Source organism: Otolemur garnettii, unplaced genomic scaffold (genome assembly GCF_000181295.1).
Source record: "Otolemur garnettii isolate 467f Iridium unplaced genomic scaffold, OtoGar3 scaffold00007, whole genome shotgun sequence".
Lineage (NCBI taxonomy): Eukaryota > Metazoa > Chordata > Mammalia > Primates > Galagidae > Otolemur > Otolemur garnettii.
In genome coordinates this window covers 14,502,183-14,524,381 of record NW_003852402.1, presented here as the reverse complement: position 1 = coordinate 14,524,381, position 22,199 = coordinate 14,502,183, and the positions used below count along the sequence as shown (strand labels likewise).

The following is a 22,199-nucleotide window of genomic DNA, read 5'->3' as shown; positions in this document are numbered from 1 at the left end:
TCACATAGCTGCTGTGAGGCAGAATGGATCTAGAACTTGGCAAATGAAATGAAAATACAGTCTCCTTATCTCTCTTCTGTCCCAGATTTCATCTTAAATGTTTCCATGTGGGCACCTAGGTCCAAATCAATCAGAGCAGAGCTTCCCTCTCGAAATAAACAGCCCTAGAAAGGTGAGGGCAGTCTGGCATTCTAACAAATGCAGGAACCTGGAACATGGTGTCAGGGCCGGAGTGTCAGTGACTATTAGCACATATAATTACCTGCCAGCTGGCCGAGGTTTCCTGGTGGGAGGCAGCCTGGATACCAGCTGGGACAGAATTACCAGAGTCAAGGATTCCCAGGGCTGATGCTAGTACTGCCATCGATTTTCAGAGTGACCTTGATCCAGAGCTGCCAAAGATTTTTGCTTCTGTCGTTATGCAGCTCCAGGAGAGTCTCACCATGGTGATCAGGTTTATTGAAAAAGGGATACCAATTCCATGAAGCTGCATTTCTAAGCCGACAGTGGTGACCCATTTATTCTTCCTTAATTAAAGTATCAGATAATTTAAACCTGGTGAATTCTGCCTTTTTTTTTTTTTCTTTTTCTAGTCCTTTGGGAAGTGGGCCAGGGCAGTGGAAGGAAAGGGAAGAGGAGTTAAATACATCTTGGCAAGATTCATGTGTTTTCCTAAGTTTTGGTTTTGAAACACTTCAAAAACACAAAGAATAAATACTGTAGTTTCTTCGTGTTTGTAAGAGATAGTTTTTCTGCTCTGGAGTGAAGGCTGCATTAAATAAAGGTCATCTGAGGTGTTCTCATGTCCTCCTATAGCTGATAAATGGCACCTATCAACAGGATTTGGGGACCGATAGAACCTCATGCTCTTTCCAGACAATGGTTAATCTTTTGCAAGTGTTTCTTAAATGCAAAGCAGATTTTGAGCCATCCCAGGATGGAAAATTTCAGAGGTGATAAGATGCAAGGAGTATTAGAATGGGACTGGGGGGGGGATCCTGGGTCACTATGTTTTTGCCTTCGTTCTTTTGTTACATTTATAGGGCACCTACTGTGTGCCATCTCCACAGAGAGGCTCTCATTTGGGTCTGCTGCTCTCCAGCAGGTCACCTTGGGCAAGTCCCCTCCCCCATCTCGCAGGGCTCAGTTTATATCTGTAGCAACAGCTGCCTCATGAACTTGGGAACCACAGTGGGGTCAGGGATGTCTTTAACAAATTACACCACTCTCTGACCTGCTAACTTTCAACCCTTCTTTCTCATGTCCCCTGGCACCTTTTGAGGCCAACAGGTTTTGTTATTCCTCCTCTGTGGGGCAAACTGAATTCTAAGGTGAAGGTCAAGGTACAGTAGCACTTTTCTTGAAATGCAGCCCTATAACAAGAGCTGGAAGCTCAGGTTCACTTACTAAACATGTGCAGGTTACTCATGGCCTGCTGGGCCCCCACAGGACATCTATAGCCCTTTGGAAAGAGGACATCCAGATAAGGGAAATTGCAGCCCTTGGTGTCAGAAGGTACTACCTGTTCCTTCCACAGACCTATGTGGTACCAGATCTGACTGTGGACTCAGGAGTCCCCGGGACTTACAGGCCACTGTGGAGACGCAGACCATGAACAGTAGTGAACACACCAGCAAGGGGATTTCAGAGATGATGAGTGTCACAAAGGAAATAAAACTGGGGGAGAGGATAGAGAGGAATTAAGGAGGGAGGGATGCCTTGATCAGGTGTTCAGAGAGCACCTCAGGACCTTGCATGGAAAGGGGTGTTCTGCTCCAACTTTAAAGGAAAGCCTGGCATCTTACGGGACAAAGGGCTTCTGGAGAAAACTGGCTGGGTGGACCGGAGAGCAGATCCACAGCTGTGTGGATCCACCGCCATTTCCCTCGGTCACGTCCGACCAACCCCAGAATTCAGATGCTGGGCCTCCCCGTTCTCTTCCTCACAAGGTCACCTGCAGAGGCTGAGCACCTGGGCCCCACATGGGGCTCTATGGGGCCCTGGAAAGCACCCCAGCCTCTCACAGAGTCAGGAACTGCTTTCCTCTCTCCTGTCCCCTTGAGGTGTCCTTGTCCTTCTCCAGCCCTGGACAAATCCTGCAGCTCCCCATGGACTCTCCAGCTGGGCTGCCTGCCCCTTCTTCACCCCCAGCAGACATTAAACTCCACACTGCAGCCCCGTGATGACCCATTTGGAGCTGCTGATTCCCCCACGCTGATGTCAATGCATTAGCTTCTCCTAGAAAACAAGGAAACTGTGCCCTCCTGATCCCTGGGGAGTCGCTCTGGGGCTCCACCGTCCTCACCTAACAGAGTCAGGGACAGGCCACAGGCCTGCGTACAGGGCCCGGCTAGCAGGAGCCAGTCTCACACTCAGCCAACACATACGGAGCCCCTACCCAGGGAGCCAGCCTGCTCTGTGGTTGGCTGGGTGGGAGGTGGCAGAGAGGTACAGGGAATCACAGAACATAGCAACTGCTCTTGTAGAGGTCAGCAGAGACCAAGGTCTGAGGGAGCTAGGAATGACCTCCCTGCAGAGGCTCCATTTGATCTGAATCCTAAAGAATAAACTGATCTGGTGAAGAAGGAGAAGACAGGGGAGAGGGGGAAAGGTATTAGAGAAATACATCCACACAGAGGGAGCCACATATACGAAGGCCTCAAGGTGGGAACCTGTATAGGAGAAAACACAAGGAATTCAGAGAGAGAGAGAGTAAAGGGCCAACAGACGTGGAGCACCTGCTGTGGGCCAGCACAGCACCCACCAGGCACAGGAAGGAGGAGCCGTCACAGATTTTAAAGCAGAGAAATGATGTCAGGTCTATATTTCAAAAAGGGGAGCTATTTGGTGTGGACAAGGGTTGAGATGGACTTGGGCAGGGCAGCCTGGAATCAAGTGATCCAGGTGAGATGCTGACAGCAGAGGGAAGGCAGCAGCAGTGAGGACAAGGACAGGGAGACAGGGAAGGATGCGAGAGAAAGAGAGAGGGCAGAAGCAGCGGGACTTAGTGATGAATGTCAAGGTGAAGAGTGTGAAGTGTTCAGAATGGCCCAGGTGGGCCAGGAGTGGGTGTTGACTGGGTGCCAAGTCTCCAGTGGGGATGAATGGGGGATGTTTTCACAACAGTGTGAATATACTTAAGCCATAGAGCTGTACACTAAAAGATGGTTACAGTGATAAATTTCATATTATATATCTTATAATAAAAAAAATGGCCCTGGGATGTTCTTAAGTGCACAGAATGCATACAGAACAGTGTATATGGTGTCAGTGTCAGCCTTGTGTGAAACACCCGTGTTCACCATACGTGCTTAGGCTGTCTCTGGAAGGACAGATCAGGAACCAATAACCAGAGTTGTCTCCAACAAGGGGAATTAGAAACCAGGCATATCAGTTTCCTAGGGCTCCAGTAACCATGTATCACAGACTGGGTGGCTGAAAACAATAGACATTTATTGTCTTATAGTTCTGGAGGCTAAAAGTCCCAACTCAAGAGGTCCCCAGGACCATGCTCTCTCTGAAGCCTTCAGCCAAGGATTCTTCCCTATCTTTTCCAGTTCCTGGTTGCCACCCACATTCCTTGGCTTGTGGCAGCATCACTCCAGTCTCTGCTCCATCTTCCTGTAGCTGTCTTCCCTCTGTATCTGTGTTTAGATTTCCATGTTCTTATAAGGACGGCAGTCAGGTTAGGGCCCACCTTAACAACCCCATCTTAATTTGATTGCCTGTGCAAGATCTTATTTCCCTAATGTGGAAGGGCAGAGGTGGGAGGGAAACAACCAATCAGCTGTTGGGTTTTGCAGCATCCATATACATTGCCCAGTCTTCTCACCAAATTATTATGATAAAAGTTGGTTTTGAAGTTTCGAGCTTGGCAGAGTATGTAGCTAGGGATGGTTTTAACAAATACAGCACAAGGATAATGCAGAAATAATAATGGGTTTGGTTTTGAAAATGTTGGTCGTCTATCCAAATGAGAGCGTCCTTAGCAGGCTTTTCCACTACAGCATGGCTCCCATCAAGGAATTAAATCCCTGCCCTCACTTCTACTTAGAGAGAACGCAGGCAGAACATAGTGGCTAGGAACATAGGACTTGCAGCTTGCCTGCCTGGCTGGACCACTTACTCTCCATGAGACCTTGGGCCCGTTACTTACCTCTCTGGGCTTCAGTTTCTTATCTGTAAAGTGGGAACAATCATATACCCACCTCATAAGGTTGTGGGGAAGATTAAATGAAATAATATATTTAGCACAATACATGTGTTATAGTAAATACACATTACTTGTTAGGTATTATCCTTATTTTCTCCCCTCTGGACCATGAAGGAGAGCTGTTCCTGGCTGCCAAAAGCAACCAGAAGAGAGGGGAAATAAGTACCTTGAGGAGATTTGATGGTGCACCATCAGGATATAAGTGGTAGCTCGGCTGAGGTCCAGCATGTCTCAGACCTTCTACTCCTACTAGAAGAAAATCAGCTGGGCCAAGTGGCTTGTCCCCACCCACTGTCCCCGCCCACCCCAATGACTCATACTTCCTCTGGGCAACTCAGGTTTCATACTTTCTCTGACATATGAGGTTTGGGAGGCCATCATTGGCTAGAGCTCCAAATTATATCCATCTATCATGGCTGTGTTTGAACCACAGATGAGGTCACTAGTAGGAAGAGATAGCCGAGGGGAGATATGTGTGGACAGCAAGTGTGGCCCCTCTAGGCCTTGTCCAAATGAGCAGAGGCTAGAGGAGATGCTGGGAGCATGGACCATTCCAGAAGAAAGGACACAGCATGGACGTTTATCTCAGACTGTTGATGTAGACTTTTCTCTCTAAGGCTGGAGCAGAGGTCAGTTGCCTTGACCATGGACCTTGACAACATAGTTGGGGCCCGATAAATATTTGTTGAATGAATAAATGAATGGTGTGAAGAACTGTTACAAACTGTGTTGGTGGTTTGTCTGTCAATGGACAGACCAAGACTTTTCCTAGACTAAGATGCAAAAAAACTTCAATGTGAACACATTGGGGCAGGTGAGAATTCAGGTGTAGACCTCAGAGGCGAGGTCTTAACTAGAGAAGCCTTGGGAGTGGACTCCGGAGGATAGGTGCTGTTGAAGTCGTGAGTGTAGATTGTGTTGGAAAGTGACTGGTAGACACAAGGGTAGGGTGACCGGACGTCCCGCTTTTGAACAATTTGCCCCACATCCCGTGATGTTTTAAAAAAAGTCCTGATTTTTGGAAAGAATGCACGAACAGGCCAGAGAACAGGAAGGGAATATATGGTTTTCGGCTGCCATGTGGAGATTATGCCAGGATATGAGTTTTATATTATTTTTGTTAATTTTATAATGTTAAACTGTAATAATAACAAATAATTGTTGAGAAGTGATTATCAAGTCTGTTTATCAAAGTTTGCATTATTGTCAGGCCCTGCCCTGCCCCGCCCCTACCCCGGGCCATGTTGTCCCTCCTTACCAAGGTTAAAATCTGGTCACCCTACACAAGGGGGAGTGGTCCACGGTCAGAGAAAGGGAGGTAGCAGGCACCAAGGGAAGTAGGCTGGAGCGGAACGCAAGGTGGCAGTGCCGGCAGAGAAGGGCGGCCACGGGGCCTGGCAGTGGGGAAGTCATTAGTGCCCTTTGCAGCAGCAGTCTCAACAGCCTGGCGTGGGTGGAAAGCAGACTGCAGGCGGCAGACAGTTTGCCAACACTTGGAATTTGTTCTGCACTTCCAAAGTGTTAAAAGCAAAACAGAAACACATTTGGTACTTAACAGCAAAACAGAGAACTACATCTTCAATGGCACTGAGGGCTCGCTTCCAAAGTAGGGCTTCACATCCAGGCTGGCAGTTCGAGGGTGTGGAGTTTGCCATATGGGATTTGGCTTCCCGGGAAACTGGGATTTATTGATTATTGATTGATCGGTTTGGGGCCCGCTCTAGAGTCTGTTAAATTGTAGCCAACGTACTTATTTACTCATTCCAGGAAACCTTCCAGCCTCTAGTTTAACATATTAGTTACATGGGAACCTTATCTTTCCTTAGTGAGTAGTCAGGACCCCAGTACTTACTCCAAAGCCGTGCACTTGGTTAAAAACTACTTAGTGTAATATAAAGCCAGGACAAAAGTGTGTTTTGGTAACAGTGAGGGAACCGGTCCCATCCTTCAGGAAGCTCACAGTCAGCACTTTGTTTGTAGCATATGTGTCATCTGTGCAAACAGACTGTCCTTTCATCAGTTCATTAACGCTACGGAAGGTTAGGAAGGGCTGGGCACCATATCTCGGGGGTTAGGGCGCCCGCCCTGCACACCAGGGGCAGGGGGTGCCAGTCTCGCTGGGGCCTGCTTAACAAAAAAAGAAAAGGTTGGGAACCACCAGAATGAATGTTCTCCAGAGTCCTTTCCAGCTTTGCAAGTGATCCAGTTTTGTGATCAGATGTTAGTCATGCAAAACAGCAGTGACGTGTTGACCTGTGGGGGAAACCAAGGCACAGAGCAGGTGAAGGACGTAAGAAGAGCTTCAGCTCGTGTCTCTGCAAGATGATAGTAGGACAGTGGAGGGCCAGTGTGGACAAGACATGGTTCTGGGTGCTTCTCACACTATTCCATTCACTTCTACCCACACTGTTCCAGGGGCTTCCTTTTCTTCTTCATACCTGAGGGAACCCGAGCTCTGGGAGGTTAGGAAACATGCCCACGGTTATATGAAGAAATGTGACCCATCTGGGATTGGAACCAGGTCTGTCTGACTCCAAAGCCCCAAGCAAAGACAGGATTTGAAAGTGACTTTTGCACCAGGCCCTGGGGTCCATCTTGAAAGGCTCAGCCTCCAACCTCAGTCCCTCTGAGGAAGTCAGATGCGCTGCCGCCTCTGGCACTCAGCACCCGCCTGGCCTCATCAGCATCACCTACTGCCAGAACTCCCTGGGCGACGTAAGACAGCAGGATTCTACCGAGCGGCCAAGAAATATGTGAAAAGGGCTCCACCTTACCAGTCATCCTACAAATGCACTTCAAAACGGCACCCACTTATATGCATTTCATGCTGGTCAGACTGGGGGCAAAAAGGAAAGTCTGACAATCCCAGATTTAAGCAAAGATGTTAGAATAGTGAGAACTCATAAACAGCACAGGAGGCAGACTCGGAATCTACTTCAAAGTAAAGTCGAGAAAACGTAATTCATCTCTAGGTCTATACCCCAGGACGAGACTCCCTTCTGGAAATAAGGAGACATGTACATAGATTCATAGATGCCGTATTTATAATAGCAAAAGAAAGGAAAAAACAAGCTGTCTATAGGAGAATGGATAAGTAAATTATGGTATGCTCAGTCAATGGAAAACCAAGCAGTGATGACAATTAAGGGACTACGTTGGCCTGTCCTTACATGGCCAACTCCCAAATAGTGTTCAAAAAAAGCGAGTTGAAAAAGGACTTATGGCGTATGCTAACATTTGTGTAAATGCGAACAGCCAGATAGTGCAAGGAATTTATATACGTCGTAAAAAGCATAAGGCATTCATCAGGATGGTAAATGTCAAATTCGGGAGGGCTGTTCTCGGGAAGGTAGAAGAGATAATGGAATCAGGACAGGGTTGCAGGGGCTTTTGTGCCTTTAAGACTTTATTTTTTTTTTCCAGCTGTGATAGTCTGTCAGCATGCAGGGGGCCAGCATATGACTCGATATTTTATGTGCGCTGAAAGTAATTTATTAACAATGAAAGTTATCTATTTCGCCAGTAGTTGCAATAGTACACACAGAAGACTGGGGTCTGGGCTATTAATAAGCATCATAAAAAGAGTGTTAAATGGGTCAATAAATTTAGGAAACACGAGCCTAAATAAAATGAAATAGGCTTTTAAAAAAAAATGTCTCCCTGTTTTTAACAACCTATGCGGCTCGTAAATCTCAAAGAGAAGGTATTCCTGTTTAAATGTTTTACCCCAGAGCAGGGGTCAGCAAACTTCAGCTGTTCGCTGCGTATTTTTGTAAATAAAGTTGTACAGGAAAACAGCCATTCCCACGTGTTCTGGATTCTACCGCTGCTTTGCCACTGTAGTTACAGCAGAGACCACGGGGCCATGAAGCCTAAGATATTTACTCTCTGCCTTTCACAGCAAAAAGGTGTGGGTACGTCATAGAGCATCCGAAGGGACTGGTGTTCCTGGGAGTACATTTGGAGATTGAAACACTAGAACTTTGCCCTCACACCTCAGGAATTGGTCTATTTATTGGTGAAAACTGTTAGAAAGAAAACCATCAGTTCTTTCTACAATTCCTTAGAGGATGGTGTATGTGTGTTCATCTTGAATCTCTAGCACCAAGCCTTAATAGCTAGCATATTCTTAGCAATTTCCATGTGCTTCATTGAATTGATTTAAACTTAAAAACCATTTGTGGAATGGCTTAATTAGGATATAGACTCATTAGCTATAAAGAACATGAAAAATATCTGTGGCTTAGATAGGATAGGCATTTAAAATTCTCTCTCATGTAATAATCCAGGTATAAGCAGTCCTGGGCTATTGTGGCAACTCCTATCCCTTGGGTGATGTCTTCCTCTGCAAGGCCCCACCCAGCAGGGCTACATCTATCTAGTCAGAAGAGGGAAAGTAAAAGGTCAAGGCATGCCCCAGAAATCCATACAACTTCCCTTCACATCCTATTGGCCAGTACGGGGTCATATGACCTACATAGCTGCAAGAGACTCTGGAAATATAATCTTTACCAGAGCAGCCATGTGTTCAGCTAAAAATTCAAGTCCTGCAACAATACCAAAAGAAGACAAGGGAATCTAAAGGACAATAACCAATCTGTGCCAAAAGGGATGCAGTCAGTTCTGGCATCCTTTATCAGAAGTGACTGTTCTCTAGAGGCTGACCTTATTTTTTGACTATTTAACATAAGCCATGATGCTAAAACAAGAAATCTATAATGCTGCTTCATCATTTTCTTCTCCAAAGAACATGACAACACATTCAGATACGAGCACACTGGTTTCACTCTCCTGAATATTTGCAGCCCTTGCTTTTGAGATAAATCTTTTTCAACATATTCCAACAGGGCCAGGATTTGTATTTTTTGGAGGGGAGGCAATGACACTGGGTCTTGCCACTAACTAGGCATCTACTTCTAAGGAGGAGAAAGGTTCTAGCCCTCTTGGTATTTCTCATACGGCAGAGAGAACTGGGGAGGAGGAAGACATGGAATCACACCTCACCTTACCCACAGCAGGTTTAATAAGCTGGTTCTTTCTGTGCTTCAGTACCAACATTAAACAGCAAGTGAGCACAATTTTCGGACAAAGATTTCTCCCAGGAACTTCTGCAAACATTTACATGTTCCATTTGCTGGGATAATATAATTTTTTTCTTTCTTAGAAAAGTGCACAGAGATATCGGGGTGACTTGCCTCAGTGTAAAACACTCTCTGTTAATCTTTTTCCTGTCCAAAAGAAAAAGAAAAAATCATCAGCTGGGGGACTGGAGGCCTCTGTGGAAAGGAACGTGACTGAGGCTTTCTCGGGAAAATGAGTAGAGGAGGGGTCCAGGCCTGGTATCCACATCAGGCCCATAGCCCTGTGATTTACCATGTCACGAGTCATTTCTGAAAGTGCCATTTTATTGTCACACTTGCAAAATCCTGTAATGGGAACTACTTGATATATAAGAGATGATGCAAAAAAAAGCAGTTTTTTTTATTACCCTGCACCAGAGTTTCTCAGGCTCAGCACTACGACATTGGGGCTGGAAAATGCTTTGTCTCTGGGGGTAGAGGGTGGGAGCTGTCCTGTGTGTTGTGGGGTGTTTGGCAGCACCCTTGCCTCTACCTACTAGATGCTGGTAGCACCTCCCTAGTGTAACAGCCAAAAATCCCTCCAGAGATTGCCAAATGTCCCCCGGGGTACACACTCTTCGCTGGTTGAGAATCACCGATCTGCACAAATCTTACCTTTTTTTCCATAGAGGGACTTGCAGAATGACTTTAGAGAAAAGACCTGGATTCTCTCCCTAACCGTAACTCTGACTCACGCAGATTAGTCAACCCTTGCCAGGCTTCCGGTTTCGTGATCTTAAGAAGGTGAGGAGTTAAGCCGAGCGACTTCTTTCCGCACTGACATTCCAAATCTTGCAAGTCAGAAGCTGTTAGGTGGCACCTCTTACTAGAATATGATATCAAGGAAAGCAAAACGTGGGGGGGGGGGGGGCAGATTGAAAGTGAGGGGCAAACCATGCAGCAGACCAGAAAATAGCAGGGGAATGTGTGTGTGGAGCGGGAAACAGGCCTGGCTGGCTGGAATGGAGGGAGGAAGAAACACAATAGAACCTCTGTAAGTTGACCGCTCAAGGGACTGTAACAAACTGGTCAACACACAAAGGTGATCAATAGAAGGAATTAGGCTTGCTGTATTGACACGTGCATGTGGTGCATGTCCAGTCTGTGAAAAGTAGGTGAACTTCAGGAGGTGGTCAATACAGGGGGGTGGTCAGCTATGGAGGTTCTACTGTAGTTGAGAGGTAGCGAGCTCTCTGGAGGAGCCAATTGCAAGACAACCTTAAACTTGAAGCCTGTGGTTGGGAATTGATATTGCTTGGCATCTCGTAGTTATTATTAGCCACCCAGACAGCAGCATTTGAAGAGAAGCTGAGAGAATGTGGAAGGCCTTTGACAACACCAAGCGGCAGCAGAGTGGGGTGGGAAGAACGGGGCTCCCCCGATAGCCTGCCTGGTTTCACATCTCAGTTCTCCCACTGACTGGCTGTCTGATCTTGGACAAGTTTCTTAGCCAATCCAAACCATAGCGTCCTCTTCTAAAAATGAATATAAATTTTATAGGGTTAGAGAAAGTATTGGATAAGATCATCTATGCCAATAAGTATCTATGTGTGTGTGTTTATGTGTTTACACATGTGGCGTAAGGAAGAAGTAGAAAATGGGTGCCGGCGACAGTTAGCAATCATGGCCACACATTTCTGCTGCCTCCACAAGGGCACAGGCTGGGGGGCAGACACTCACACCCAAGCCTCAGTTTCCTTGCCAGTAGAATGGGAATCATCATCATCCCGGTCTCCTTCCTGGAGGAAAGTGAGCGCTTAGCCCAGTACCTGGCACTTAATAAGAATACAATGAAGGGTGACTTTTGTTGATCATGGTTATGAGGCTGTTGGGGCCTTTGTGGATATAGATTCCAGAGTCACGGAATCCCTTTGGAAAGCTATGCAGAAGTCCAGTGTTTGGCACGTTACTAAGACCTGGGCTGTACAGAGTGACTAGTGGGACGGACTGTAGCCAGACTGCCAGGTTCAAACCCTAACTCCTACTCAGCTGTGTGACATGGGCAAGTTAATAAACCTCACTGTGCCCTGGTTTCCCTATCTGCAAACTAGATTAAAAATATGAATGCCTCTCACAGGGTTATCATGGGAATTAAACAAGTTAATGTCTGTTTAAAGCTTATATCTGGTACATAGGAAGTGCTATGTAGATTGATTTGTTAAATTCAAGAAAGCACATCTTAGAAAGCACATAAAATTGTATATATTATTAGGAAACGACATGAAATGAAATCAAGTAACCTGTGCGGGGTTACCCAGTTAAGTGAGGGCACAGCCGAGAGATAAACCAGGAGCAGTCTGGCCTCCAGGCCCACACTGTCCTCCAGAATGGGCTTCCCAGAGTTAGTTACACTTAGAGTCAAACCTTCAGGGAACCTGGGAGCTACAAGTTGCCTTCTGGCACCAGTGGGGCAGGATTGGTCCTGGGAGCGGGGGAAGGGCAGGAGGCTGGTTGGGCAGACTCACAGCACCCTAAGGGGCTCAGGATTGTTCCAGAAATTGTTGCTTTTCCCCAGCACTGACTCTCTCCCCAACCGCTGCCACCATGTACAGTTTGCTTGCAAAACTATGCCAGACAGGGATGGCAGCCTTTGTGGGGGCCAAGGTGTCCCCACTGGGGAAAGGATTGTCTCAAGTCTCATGGCATTTGTTAGATACGATATCTAATTTGAAACCTTAAGAAGCACTGGACCATAATGTTCTTTAGTCTCTGCGTCTCTGTATTTGCCTCTTCCAAATACAGCATATTCTTTCCAGAGTCTGCACTTGGCTTTGTAATTTATAATAGTGATTATGATAGATCTCCAACATTTAACGAGAGCTGTGTACTCTTCTAGGCAGTGTACATGAATTGTCTCATTTAATCCACACCCAAAACCCTGTGAGGAAGGTACCACTAAGCTCATTTTACAGATAAGAAAACCAAACAACAACATGGTTAAGTAACCAGCCCCAAGAACACAGAAGGGCTCAGTAGCAGAGCTGGGACTGAATGCAGAAAGTGAGATGCCAGAGGTCATGCTCATAACTTCTATGCTAGCTTTAAAAAATAATAAGCACAGCCGGGAACGGTGGCTCACATCTGTAATCCTAGCACTTTGGGAGGCTGGGGGTGAGGGATTTCCTGAACTCAAAGGTTCGAGACCAGCCTGAGCAAGTGACCCTGTCTCTAAAAACAGCTGGGCTTTGTGGCAGGCTCCTATAGTCCCAGCTACTTGGGAGGCTGAGGCAAGAGAATCACTTGAGCCCAAGAATCTGAGGTTGCTGTGAGCTATGAGGCCATAGCACTCTACTGAGGGCAACACAATATGACTCTGTCTCAAAAATAATAATAATAATAATAATCACATAAAGGGATCTGAGGCCTCACTACCTTGCATCTGGCACTAGGAATGCATCCAGGGGTCTGCAGAATTCATTAACCCCCTGCTTCAGCGCCACCTCCTTCACAGAGGAGAAAAGGCAACGCCATCCTCGGGCCTGCAGGTCTCCTGGAAGACATGTTTCTGAAGTCACATCCTTAAAGTGGTGGAAGTAATCAAGCCAGTCCTTGGGGCTGGGGCACCTGAGAAATCAGAGCAATTGACTACCTTGGCAGCAGACCTCATCCTTACATCGATCAGGGTTTTTTACTGCATCATTGAAAGCCATTTGAAGGGAAAACCACAAAGTTGGTTGCCTTCTAGTGAAGCCCCAGGCGACTGTTTTAATAGGTCTCTGCATAAATAAGTCAGGCACTTAGGAGGGTGTACTGATTTGTCCAGGCCACTGGGGGACCTGTTGGTTTACAGCAGTAGAGATCCTTCAGGGACTTTCTAGAAAGAGTAGATGGAGCTCTGAGCAATGCTTACAGGAATGCTGCAGGAATGCTTCTATACAGAGAAAATCATCCGACTAAGTTGAACAGAGAGCCGTGTCTTCACAGTCTTATTATGGGAAATGTTTCTTACCTGCTATCGTTGACTTGCTTGACTTAGCTGGTAAAATTCAGTAACTTTGGATGACCAAAGGGATTCTTGACAAACATAGACTTCCTGGGGCCTGCTTTCAAGAATGAATGGTGCCAAGACCACACAATAGGGAAAAGACAGTTTCTTCAGAGAAGGATATGGGGGAAAGCTGGATATCCACGTGCAGAAGAATCCTTATCTCACCCATATTCATAAATCAACGCAAAATGGATTGAAGGCTTAAATGTAAGAAACTGTAGACCTACTAGAAGAAAACTTAGGAGGAAATTTCCACAGCATTGCTCCTGCCGGTTCCTCCCCTGGAATGCCCTTCCCCCAAAGCACACACAACAAAAGCAAAAACAGACAAGTGGGATTGCATCAAACTAAAAAGTTTCTGCACAGCAGAGGAAACAATCCATAGAGTGAAGGGACGACCTACAGAATGAAAGAAAATATTTGTAAACTATGTATCTGATAAGGGGTTAATGTCCAAAATATACAAGGAACTCAACTCAATAGCAAGAAAATAAATAACCTGATCTAACAACGAGCAAAGGACCTGAGTAGATACTTCCCCAGAGAAGACCTACAAATGGCTGAGAGGTATGTGGGAAAATGTTCGATGTCACTGATCATTGGGAATTGCGAATTAAAACCACCATGAGATCTCACCTGACACCTTCTGCTGTTATCAAAAAGCAAAAAGAAGCGTTGGCAAGGAAGAAAAGGGAACCTTTGTACACACTACCGATGGGAACGTAAATAAGTGCCGTTACAAGGGAATAAAGTATGTAATGTTTCCTCAAAACGAGTATGTTTCCTCAAAAAATTAAAAATAGAACCAATAAATGATCCAGTGATCCGACCGCTGGGTACGTATCCAAAGGAAATGAAAACAGTCTGTCCATGAGTTCACTGTGTTCCAACGTTTATTGCAGCACTGTTCACAATAGCCAAGATAAGGAAACGGCCTGTCTATCAACTGATGAACGGATAAAGAAACTGTGGTGTGTTGTGTATACATGGCGGAATACTCTTCAGCCTTAAAAAAGAAGGAAATTATCATTTGTGACAAAGTGGATGAACCCAGAGGACATTATGTTAAGTGAAATAAGCCAGGCATAGGAAGAAAGATATCACGTGTTCAGAAGCGGAGAGTAGAATGATGCTTTACGGGGCTGGGAGATGAGGGGGGATTGGAGAGGTATTGATCAAGTGTTGGCAATTTTCAGCTAAAGCGGAATAAGTTTGGGGGCACAGTGCACACTATCTGGGTGAAGGAAACACTTACGTGTATAACTTTGACTCAACCTGTACAAAAATGAAGTATGTAAACAAAACGTGTACCCCCTAATATTCCAAAATGAACAATAAATTAAACTTAGAGATTTCACTGGGGAAAAAAGAGGAATAAATTTAAGAGATCTTTTGTACAACACGGTAATTATAGTCAACAATATATCATATACTTGAAAATCGCTAGGAGAGTAGACTTTGCGTCCTCGCTGCAAATAAACAGATGAGGTGATGCATATGTTAATTAGGAGATAATGCATATGTTACTTAGAGGTAATGCATATGTTAATTAGCTTGATTTATTAACCATACCACGTTGTACATATATTTCAAAACATCATGTTGTACACCATGAGTATGTATAATGCTTAATGGTTAATTAAATTTTAATTAATTTTTTAAAAGAATGAATGGTAGATTATATATGTCTCCCCACACGCATCAGGCACCATTGGAAATGCAACAGAGAACAAGATAGATGTGATCTGTCTCAGGAGGGTGACATGCTAGTGGGAGAAAAAAAAACTTTTAAAATAAATACACAAACAAAGTGGTCACAAACTGCAAAAGGAGCTAATAAGGTGACAGGTGACTGTGGCCTGGGAGGGGGTAGGTCAAGACAAGAAGAGGGTAGGCTCTGGTTTGGATGGACTGTTCAGAGACATCCTCCTTTGCACATAACATTCAAACTTACCCTTGAAGGATGAGAAGGAGCCAGGCCTACAGAGAGCCAGGGGAAGGGCATTCGGGGGGAGGGAACAGCAGGAGCAAAGTCCTGGAGGGAGGAAAGACCTTGCCTGCAGAAGGGACAGAAGAAAGAGGAGAGCTGCTGGTGCCGAGGGAAGGAGGGAGGGAGATTGGTAGCGGAGTGTGGCCCAGAACTTGCAGAGCCCAGTAGGCCACGTGTCAGGACCTGGATTTTATCCTCAATAACACCGGAAAACACAGAATGCTTGTAAGAAGAGGTGTACCAAGGTCCCATTTATGGTTTAAGCTCACTCTGACCTGGTATAAGAGACTGATTTAGATGGGGAGGAGAATGGAAACAGAAAAAACAGTTAAAAGGCTACTTCACTGATCTAGCTATCCAAGAGCTAGATGTTGGTGTTGGGATCCAAGTAGGGGCAGTAGAGGTGGAAAAAAGTGGATGGGTTTGGGAATGGGCGAAATCAACAGCTGATGGAGTGGACATGGGTGTGGCGGAAGGTTCTGGGCTCAGCACCTGAGTAGGCAGTGGTGCTATTTACTGAGATGGAATGGGTGAAGGACAGGTTCCATTTTGGACCTGCTAAATGTTAGGGTCTGAGAGTCACTGAGAGATGAGCTCAAGCAGGCAGGTGTATGTGTGGACACATCAGCATGAGGAAGAGCCTGGCCCCACTACAGGGGGCAGCTTGGGGGAGGTGTCAGGTCACCCCTGGTCAGACCCTGGCTCACCACTTGGGAGCTCTGTAACTTGGGAAGTCCCATACCTGTGGTGTGGTGCTCCTAATACCTCTGCCTCAGGACTTGGGATGACTGTCTCAGTGGATACATGGGAAGAGCTTAGATTTCAATAGTTAAGTATTCAGTAAATGTCAGCTTCCTGTAATAACAATTATCATCAGCAGCATCTTAGCTACAGTAATTTTCTTGCCATTTGTCTCTTTCTAATTAAAATCAAGGACCGAGGTTGCTGGTAAACACTTCTGATGTTCTTGGAATTATCCATTTACAGATCTGTGAGCTCCTTGTACACAGGGTCTGTGTTTCATTTCTCAGCAGCCCCCAGTGTGGGGCCCTGCACACAGTAGGTGCTCAGTAACATTTATCTAGTCTCTTGGAATTTAGCTTGACTATAGAAAAAAATGCTTCTTTGAATGAGTCTACTAAGCACAGAGATTATTCGAGGAAACTTAGACACAGACAAAAAGGAGGAAGCTATAGTTGAGTCTTTTTCTTTCTTTCTTTTTTTTATTAAGTAAATTTATTTCAGGTTAATGTGAGGGTACAAACAACCAGATCAAAATATTTTATTTTGTTAGGTAGAGTCCCTTTTGTGGTTATGTCCCACACAAGGAGTGTTTTTCTGTGACCATGATAATTTATATCATCTTTGCCCCAAGAAGGGAGCTCTTGATTTCACAAAGCAGCCTCTTCAGAATTGGATGGTGGTCTCATAGAATAAATGTCCCTGCAACAAATCAAATCTGATACTGCCTCAAGATTTGCATATATGCCCAAACAAGACCCAAACACTCCTCATTACAACACACAGACCCCACCTTTACCTCCCAGAAGCCTCCATGATGCCCAACCTGGGACCTTGCCCTGTGACTCAGGCCCACTTCCCTGTGTCCTGTTTGTCCTGAAGCTTCTTCCTTCCCCACTTTTTAGGGATCATTTGTTCCTTGGATAAAGGCTTCATCCACACCAGAAGTCACCCTAGTGACAGATGCTATTTATATTCAAATTCTGCACACCTGGCCCCTCAGATGCTATTTATATTTTGGAGGAACCCATGGTTTTTTCTCATGTTCTTTTTGATCCCATGGCAGGCAGCTCTGCCGTTTCCCAGACAAAAGAGAAGATGCCCAGTTAAATTTCAATTCCAGATAGACAATGAATAATGTTTTAGTGTAAGTATATCCCATGCAATATTTCTAAAGTACTTTTATTTGCTACATTGGGCAACCCCAGCTACAGGAGAGTCAAGTTCAGAGCTCCCATGAGTTGGGCCAAGAAGCCCTATGGCACAGCCAAATTCTGTGTTGTAGAAGTGCACATCTGGGATGCTGATACTGTGTCTGAAGTCAGGCTCCAAGTCCCCCCATCCCCTCTACCAGGACAGCCCTCAGTCTTCCCTAAAAGTCTTCTAACAGTGTTGAAAAGGTCCGCCTGCATGAAAGGGTCTTAATCCTTGAGTCCAGGTCCGGGTCAGCTATGGACACCTACATAGCTTTCATCTCCCTCCCAGGCTCTCATATAAACAGGGCTCTGGAGGCCTGGCCTGACACTTAGTGTGCAAACTGGACCCCATCTCAGCACCAGAGGGTTGCGCCTCTGTTCCCCTGGAGTCTGTCAACGCCGCATCAGCTCCCCCTGGTGGCAGATGCAAACGCTTCTAGTATCAAGCGCTGGGGCATCTCCTACCCGTGAGTTCCTGATCCAGCCTGGTCTTCTGGCCAAGGCAGAGATGTCAGGAATCCACAGGACAAGGGCACGCACTGCCCGAGGCACTCTCTGTGGTTCACCCTGCAGGGGCTCCCCCTCACATCCTAGCCTTACTGGTGCCTTCAGCATTCTAGAGCAATAGTCCCTCCCGTTTCCTCCAAGGCCCTTCTTTCTGCCAGGGTGTGTTAGTTAGAGGCAGGAGCAAAACCAGAAATTCTGCACACCTGGCCCCTCTCCTCAGTGCCCCCCACCCCGGCAGCAAGCAGAAGGTACAAAGCTGGTGCCAGCTAACACACGTGGTTCACCAGCCTCTGGGAAGGGCCCCTACAGAACCTCAGCTCCATCCCAGCATCTGCCATCTGGACTCAGCCTCTCATCTTGACTCAGCCCCTCGTCACTTCACACTTTGGTGGTGGCTACTTCTGTCTGCTCAGCTCGTTCATAGCACTAAGTCCTCTCCCCACCTCTAAAGTTGGCTCCCCTCAAACCACCCTCTGCCCTCTCTTGGGGTTGGCCACCCAACCATTATCACTCCCCTGTTGGCTTTTAAGGATAAAGTCTTAAGTCAAAAGCCCTCTGTGATCCAGCCCCAGAAACACAAAACCTCCGGAGTTCCCCTCACACAGCCTGCCTGACCCACCTCCATACTTTGGCTCGTATGGGCCCTGCTCAGAGTTCTTCTGCCCTCTCTTCTCCTATTTCCTGATTTAAGACAGCTCAGCAGTGCAATCACCTTGCCCAGGAGGCCTGGGTGGCCGGGGCTGTGTTTGGCGCAGCTTTCTTGTACTGCCACAGCATGTGTTCTGGAATAGTGCGCATCTCTGATGCCTTGATCCTTGCGTTTGCCACGTTGAATTAATACACCAACCCGTGCCTGCACCCTCTTCCCTTCCAGGCAGGGGGCGCCCGGGGCAAGGGCGGCGACATGTTTACGTCTGTGTTTTCAGCACCTACAGCAGAGCTGGTGCAATCAAGTGCTTTAAAAATGCTTAGTGATATCATTTACTAATTAATTGATCAGAAAGGAACATCCTTTGCAAGCAGTTTTATCACCGTCGGATTCTGCTGCTTCTCCTCCCCCCTTCCCTAACCTCTTTCTCCATGCACCTGCTGGCTGCAGGCGGCTCCAGGGCGCCTTGCCATTCAGACTCCCATTTTATTTCACAGGCCCTCTGTCTTGCTTCTGTTTTGAATGTAGAGAATCCACCCATTCTGTCTTCATTCAGCTCACACTTGCTACCTCGGCGTACTGTGTGCTGTCTGGCCGTGGGAGGGAGAGACCCACCAGACCTGGGTGTTGCTCTCAGAAGTCCCCGCGGGCAGTCATACAAGCAAACAGGCAAATAGTGGGAGCCGTGATTGGAGGACAGGGTGATACCGTAGATACACAGGCCGGCTCTCCACACAAACTACCTCGGTTCACATCCCAGCTCCGCTGCTTTCAGACGGTGTGGCCCTGGGCGAGCCCCTTATCTTTGTCTGTTTCCCGGTGGTTGGGGGTTGTGTGGGAATTCACATAAGGAGTTAGCGGAGTGTCTACCCATAGTAAGCTTTAGTAAATAGTAGCCATTAGGATCCTCAGCTCAGTGTGCTCTGCGGGCACAGAGGAGACAATCAGAGCTGCAGCAGTTACAGAGGACAGAAGATGAAGGGACGTGAGAGGCAATCATTTTAATTGCAGCCTAGAAACAAGCCATTTACAGGGACAGCAAATGCCGAGCTCCGCGGTGCTTCCACAGGAGTTTGCTCCTGTGGCCCTCAGGGGCCAGTCTCTGGGGAAACTGCTGCACCCATGTGACGGTCCCTCCCTTCCTTAGGGCCGACGACTGCTTTTGCGCTTCTCGGAAGCTGGACGCAGTGGCCATCGAAGCCAAGTTTAAGCAGGACCTGGGCTTCAGGATGTTGAACTGCGGGCGGACGGACCTGGTGAAGCAGGCGGTGTCTCTGCTGGGGCCCGACGGAATCAACACCATGAGCGAACAGGTACAGGGTTCGATGGGGCGGGGGTCTGGACAGGCGCCGCCTCCGCCGCGGGCACCGCCTCCCGGCCAGACCCAGGCGGCTGGCGGATCCCCCAGTCGGCGCTGGACAGACGCGCCCCCTGCTGGCCCCTCGGGTCGCTCGCTTTTTAGAAAAAAAAATTTAAATATAAAAATACTCTGGTTCATCTTTATAGAAGTAGCACATGATCATTGCAGCTGAAGTGAAAAAGAGAGAAAAATAGACCTATTCCGGAAAGGAAATAATGCCATCACCCATGTAACCATCATTTATATTTAGTATGTGAACCTCACGTCCTTTTTCTAGCATGGTTAAAATTAGTTCCCTGCCTGTACACAGGACAAGTTCAGACAAATTCCACCGAATGGTGGGGGTATAGTTAAGATGCGCTGAAGTCATTCTGGGGACCCTAGGAGGGACCTCAGAGATAGGCAGCTGCCCCCCTAAACTCCTGAAGCTGAGGTACAGTGAGAGATGCTGGTGTCCAGCAGTCAGGGAGCTGCTTCTGTGGGTGACTAGTCAGGGACACACAAAACAAGCAGCTTTAAATGTGAGTCCCCCGTGGGACATCACAAAGGACAGACCAGGCTGCTCACCATATGGGCAGCTCATGCACAAGTTCCAGAGAGGGGATAGCAGGGACCATTTATTAATTGGTCCTGAACCAATTAATAATAATTATTTAGCTAATAATTTTCCTGAACACCAAGGAGCCCTAATACATACATACATACATATGCTTGTGCACACGCACACACACACACTTACATTGTTTTTAAAAACTCAGGGATTTATTATATCTTGCATTTTTCAATATTTTATATTAAAAGTATTTTACAATATTGTTGCACATTCTTTTTTTTTTTTCAAGAAACAGGGTCTCACTATGTTGTCCAGGCTGGCCTTGAACTCCTGGCCTCAAGCATTCCTTCTCCCCCGTCCTTCCAAGTAGCTGGGATTAATAGCCACACATCTCTGTACCCTGACTTATTTTTTAATCATTTTTAATGGCTATATAAAATGGTCATATTGTTTATTCATTAACCATTCATTAAAATGGTCATATGTTTATTCATAACTTTTATTGTTAGATATATAGGTTGTTTCTAATTGCTTGTATTAATACTGTTGAACTAAACATACAAGTCCTTGTCCATATCTCTGATTATTTCATTAGGGAAATTTTTAAAAATGGAAATGATAGCTCAAATGCGTTAGCCTTTCTTTAGGTTCTCAATCTCAAGTTACCTTCCCACAACTTTTGTTTCCTCTTACATACCCTCCAGCTATGTCTATGTTCCCTATTAATCTTCTGCGTGTGTCTTTTGCCTGTTTTTCATTGAAACCTTACTGGTTTTCTTCTTTATTTAGAAAAACTCTTTACATATTAGGTACCTAATCCTTTACTACAGCATGACAAATTGTAACATTGTCAGTTTATAGTTTATCTTTTAACTTTGTTTATAATGTTTTCAGTTAAATAGTCTCAATGCTATAATGATGTTCCTTTGGAATTTTTTATGTTACGTTTATGCCTAGAAGCTAGGAATCTTTTATGGTTTCAATGTTTCCGATATATCGCTAATCAAACTAGATACAATTTTGGTCTCTGGTATAAGATAAGACTCTAGCTTGGATGTTTTCCCAAATAACCACCTTCACAACACTATTTGCTGAAAATCCATCCCTTCCTTCTGTTGGTTGTGGTGATTTGTTTGTGATAAGCATGAGTCATGGGCAGATATGGTTATTCCTAAAAGCCATTTCTCATTCGCTTGCTTTTTTTCCTTGTAAATGATAATGTCAAACCAGATGTCAGTGGCGGGTAATGCCACACGCTCAGAGGCATCCAATTTCCCTTGGCGCTGACCAGCAGCTCATATAGAGCAAAGATGACACTTGTTATATTGGGAGAGAGAAAATGTCAAAGAAACAGTGTTTACCAATGAGACAACTTAGGGCCGAGACTGCAGAATCAATCTAGAAAGCTCCTAAGGGCCATAAGTTGAAATCAATCATTTGTTTTAGCAAACAGTCCTAGGTCCGTTGCACCCTAAGACGGACAAACAGATGAAAATTCTCCAATTTAAGCAGAGATAAATCCTGGAAAGGCAATGGAAGCTCTCCTCTCACCACCATTTTGGTTTCCAGAACATGGAGGGTTATGACCTTCCGAGTTTCATTTTTGGCATGCTGGATTTTGAGCACAAGCATAGCCTCCTAAACACGAGTAAGATTTTCCATTTGTTATCGTTGTAAACGTTCTCCGTTCTCTGGTTTCTTAACTCACCGCAGGGCATGACCCCCCTGATGTACGCCTGCGTCCGTGGGGACGAGGCGATGGTTCAGATGCTGCTGGATGCCGGAGCTGACCTGAATGTGGAGGTGAGGGTGCACAGGCCTGCAGGGCCCCCTGCGGGGCAGTCCCCAGGGGAAGGCCAGCAACAGAGGGGGGCTTTTACTC

At 46.1% G+C, this 22,199-nt stretch overlaps 1 protein-coding gene across 3 annotated transcripts in view; it reads left to right on the top strand.

Moving 5' to 3' along the window:
* BTBD11 (BTB domain containing 11) overlaps window positions 1–22,199 on the top strand; it is a 279,952-nt gene that overhangs the window by 223,257 nt on the left and 34,496 nt on the right. For all 3 annotated transcript variants that reach the window (XM_023509452.1, XM_003783273.2, XM_012814197.1), the window contains 2 exons: window positions 19,552–19,717; window positions 22,031–22,120. In XM_023509452.1, the coding sequence (XP_023365220.1) occupies window positions 19,552–19,717; window positions 22,031–22,120 (256 nt within the window). The remainder of the gene's footprint in view (window positions 1–19,551; window positions 19,718–22,030; window positions 22,121–22,199) is intronic.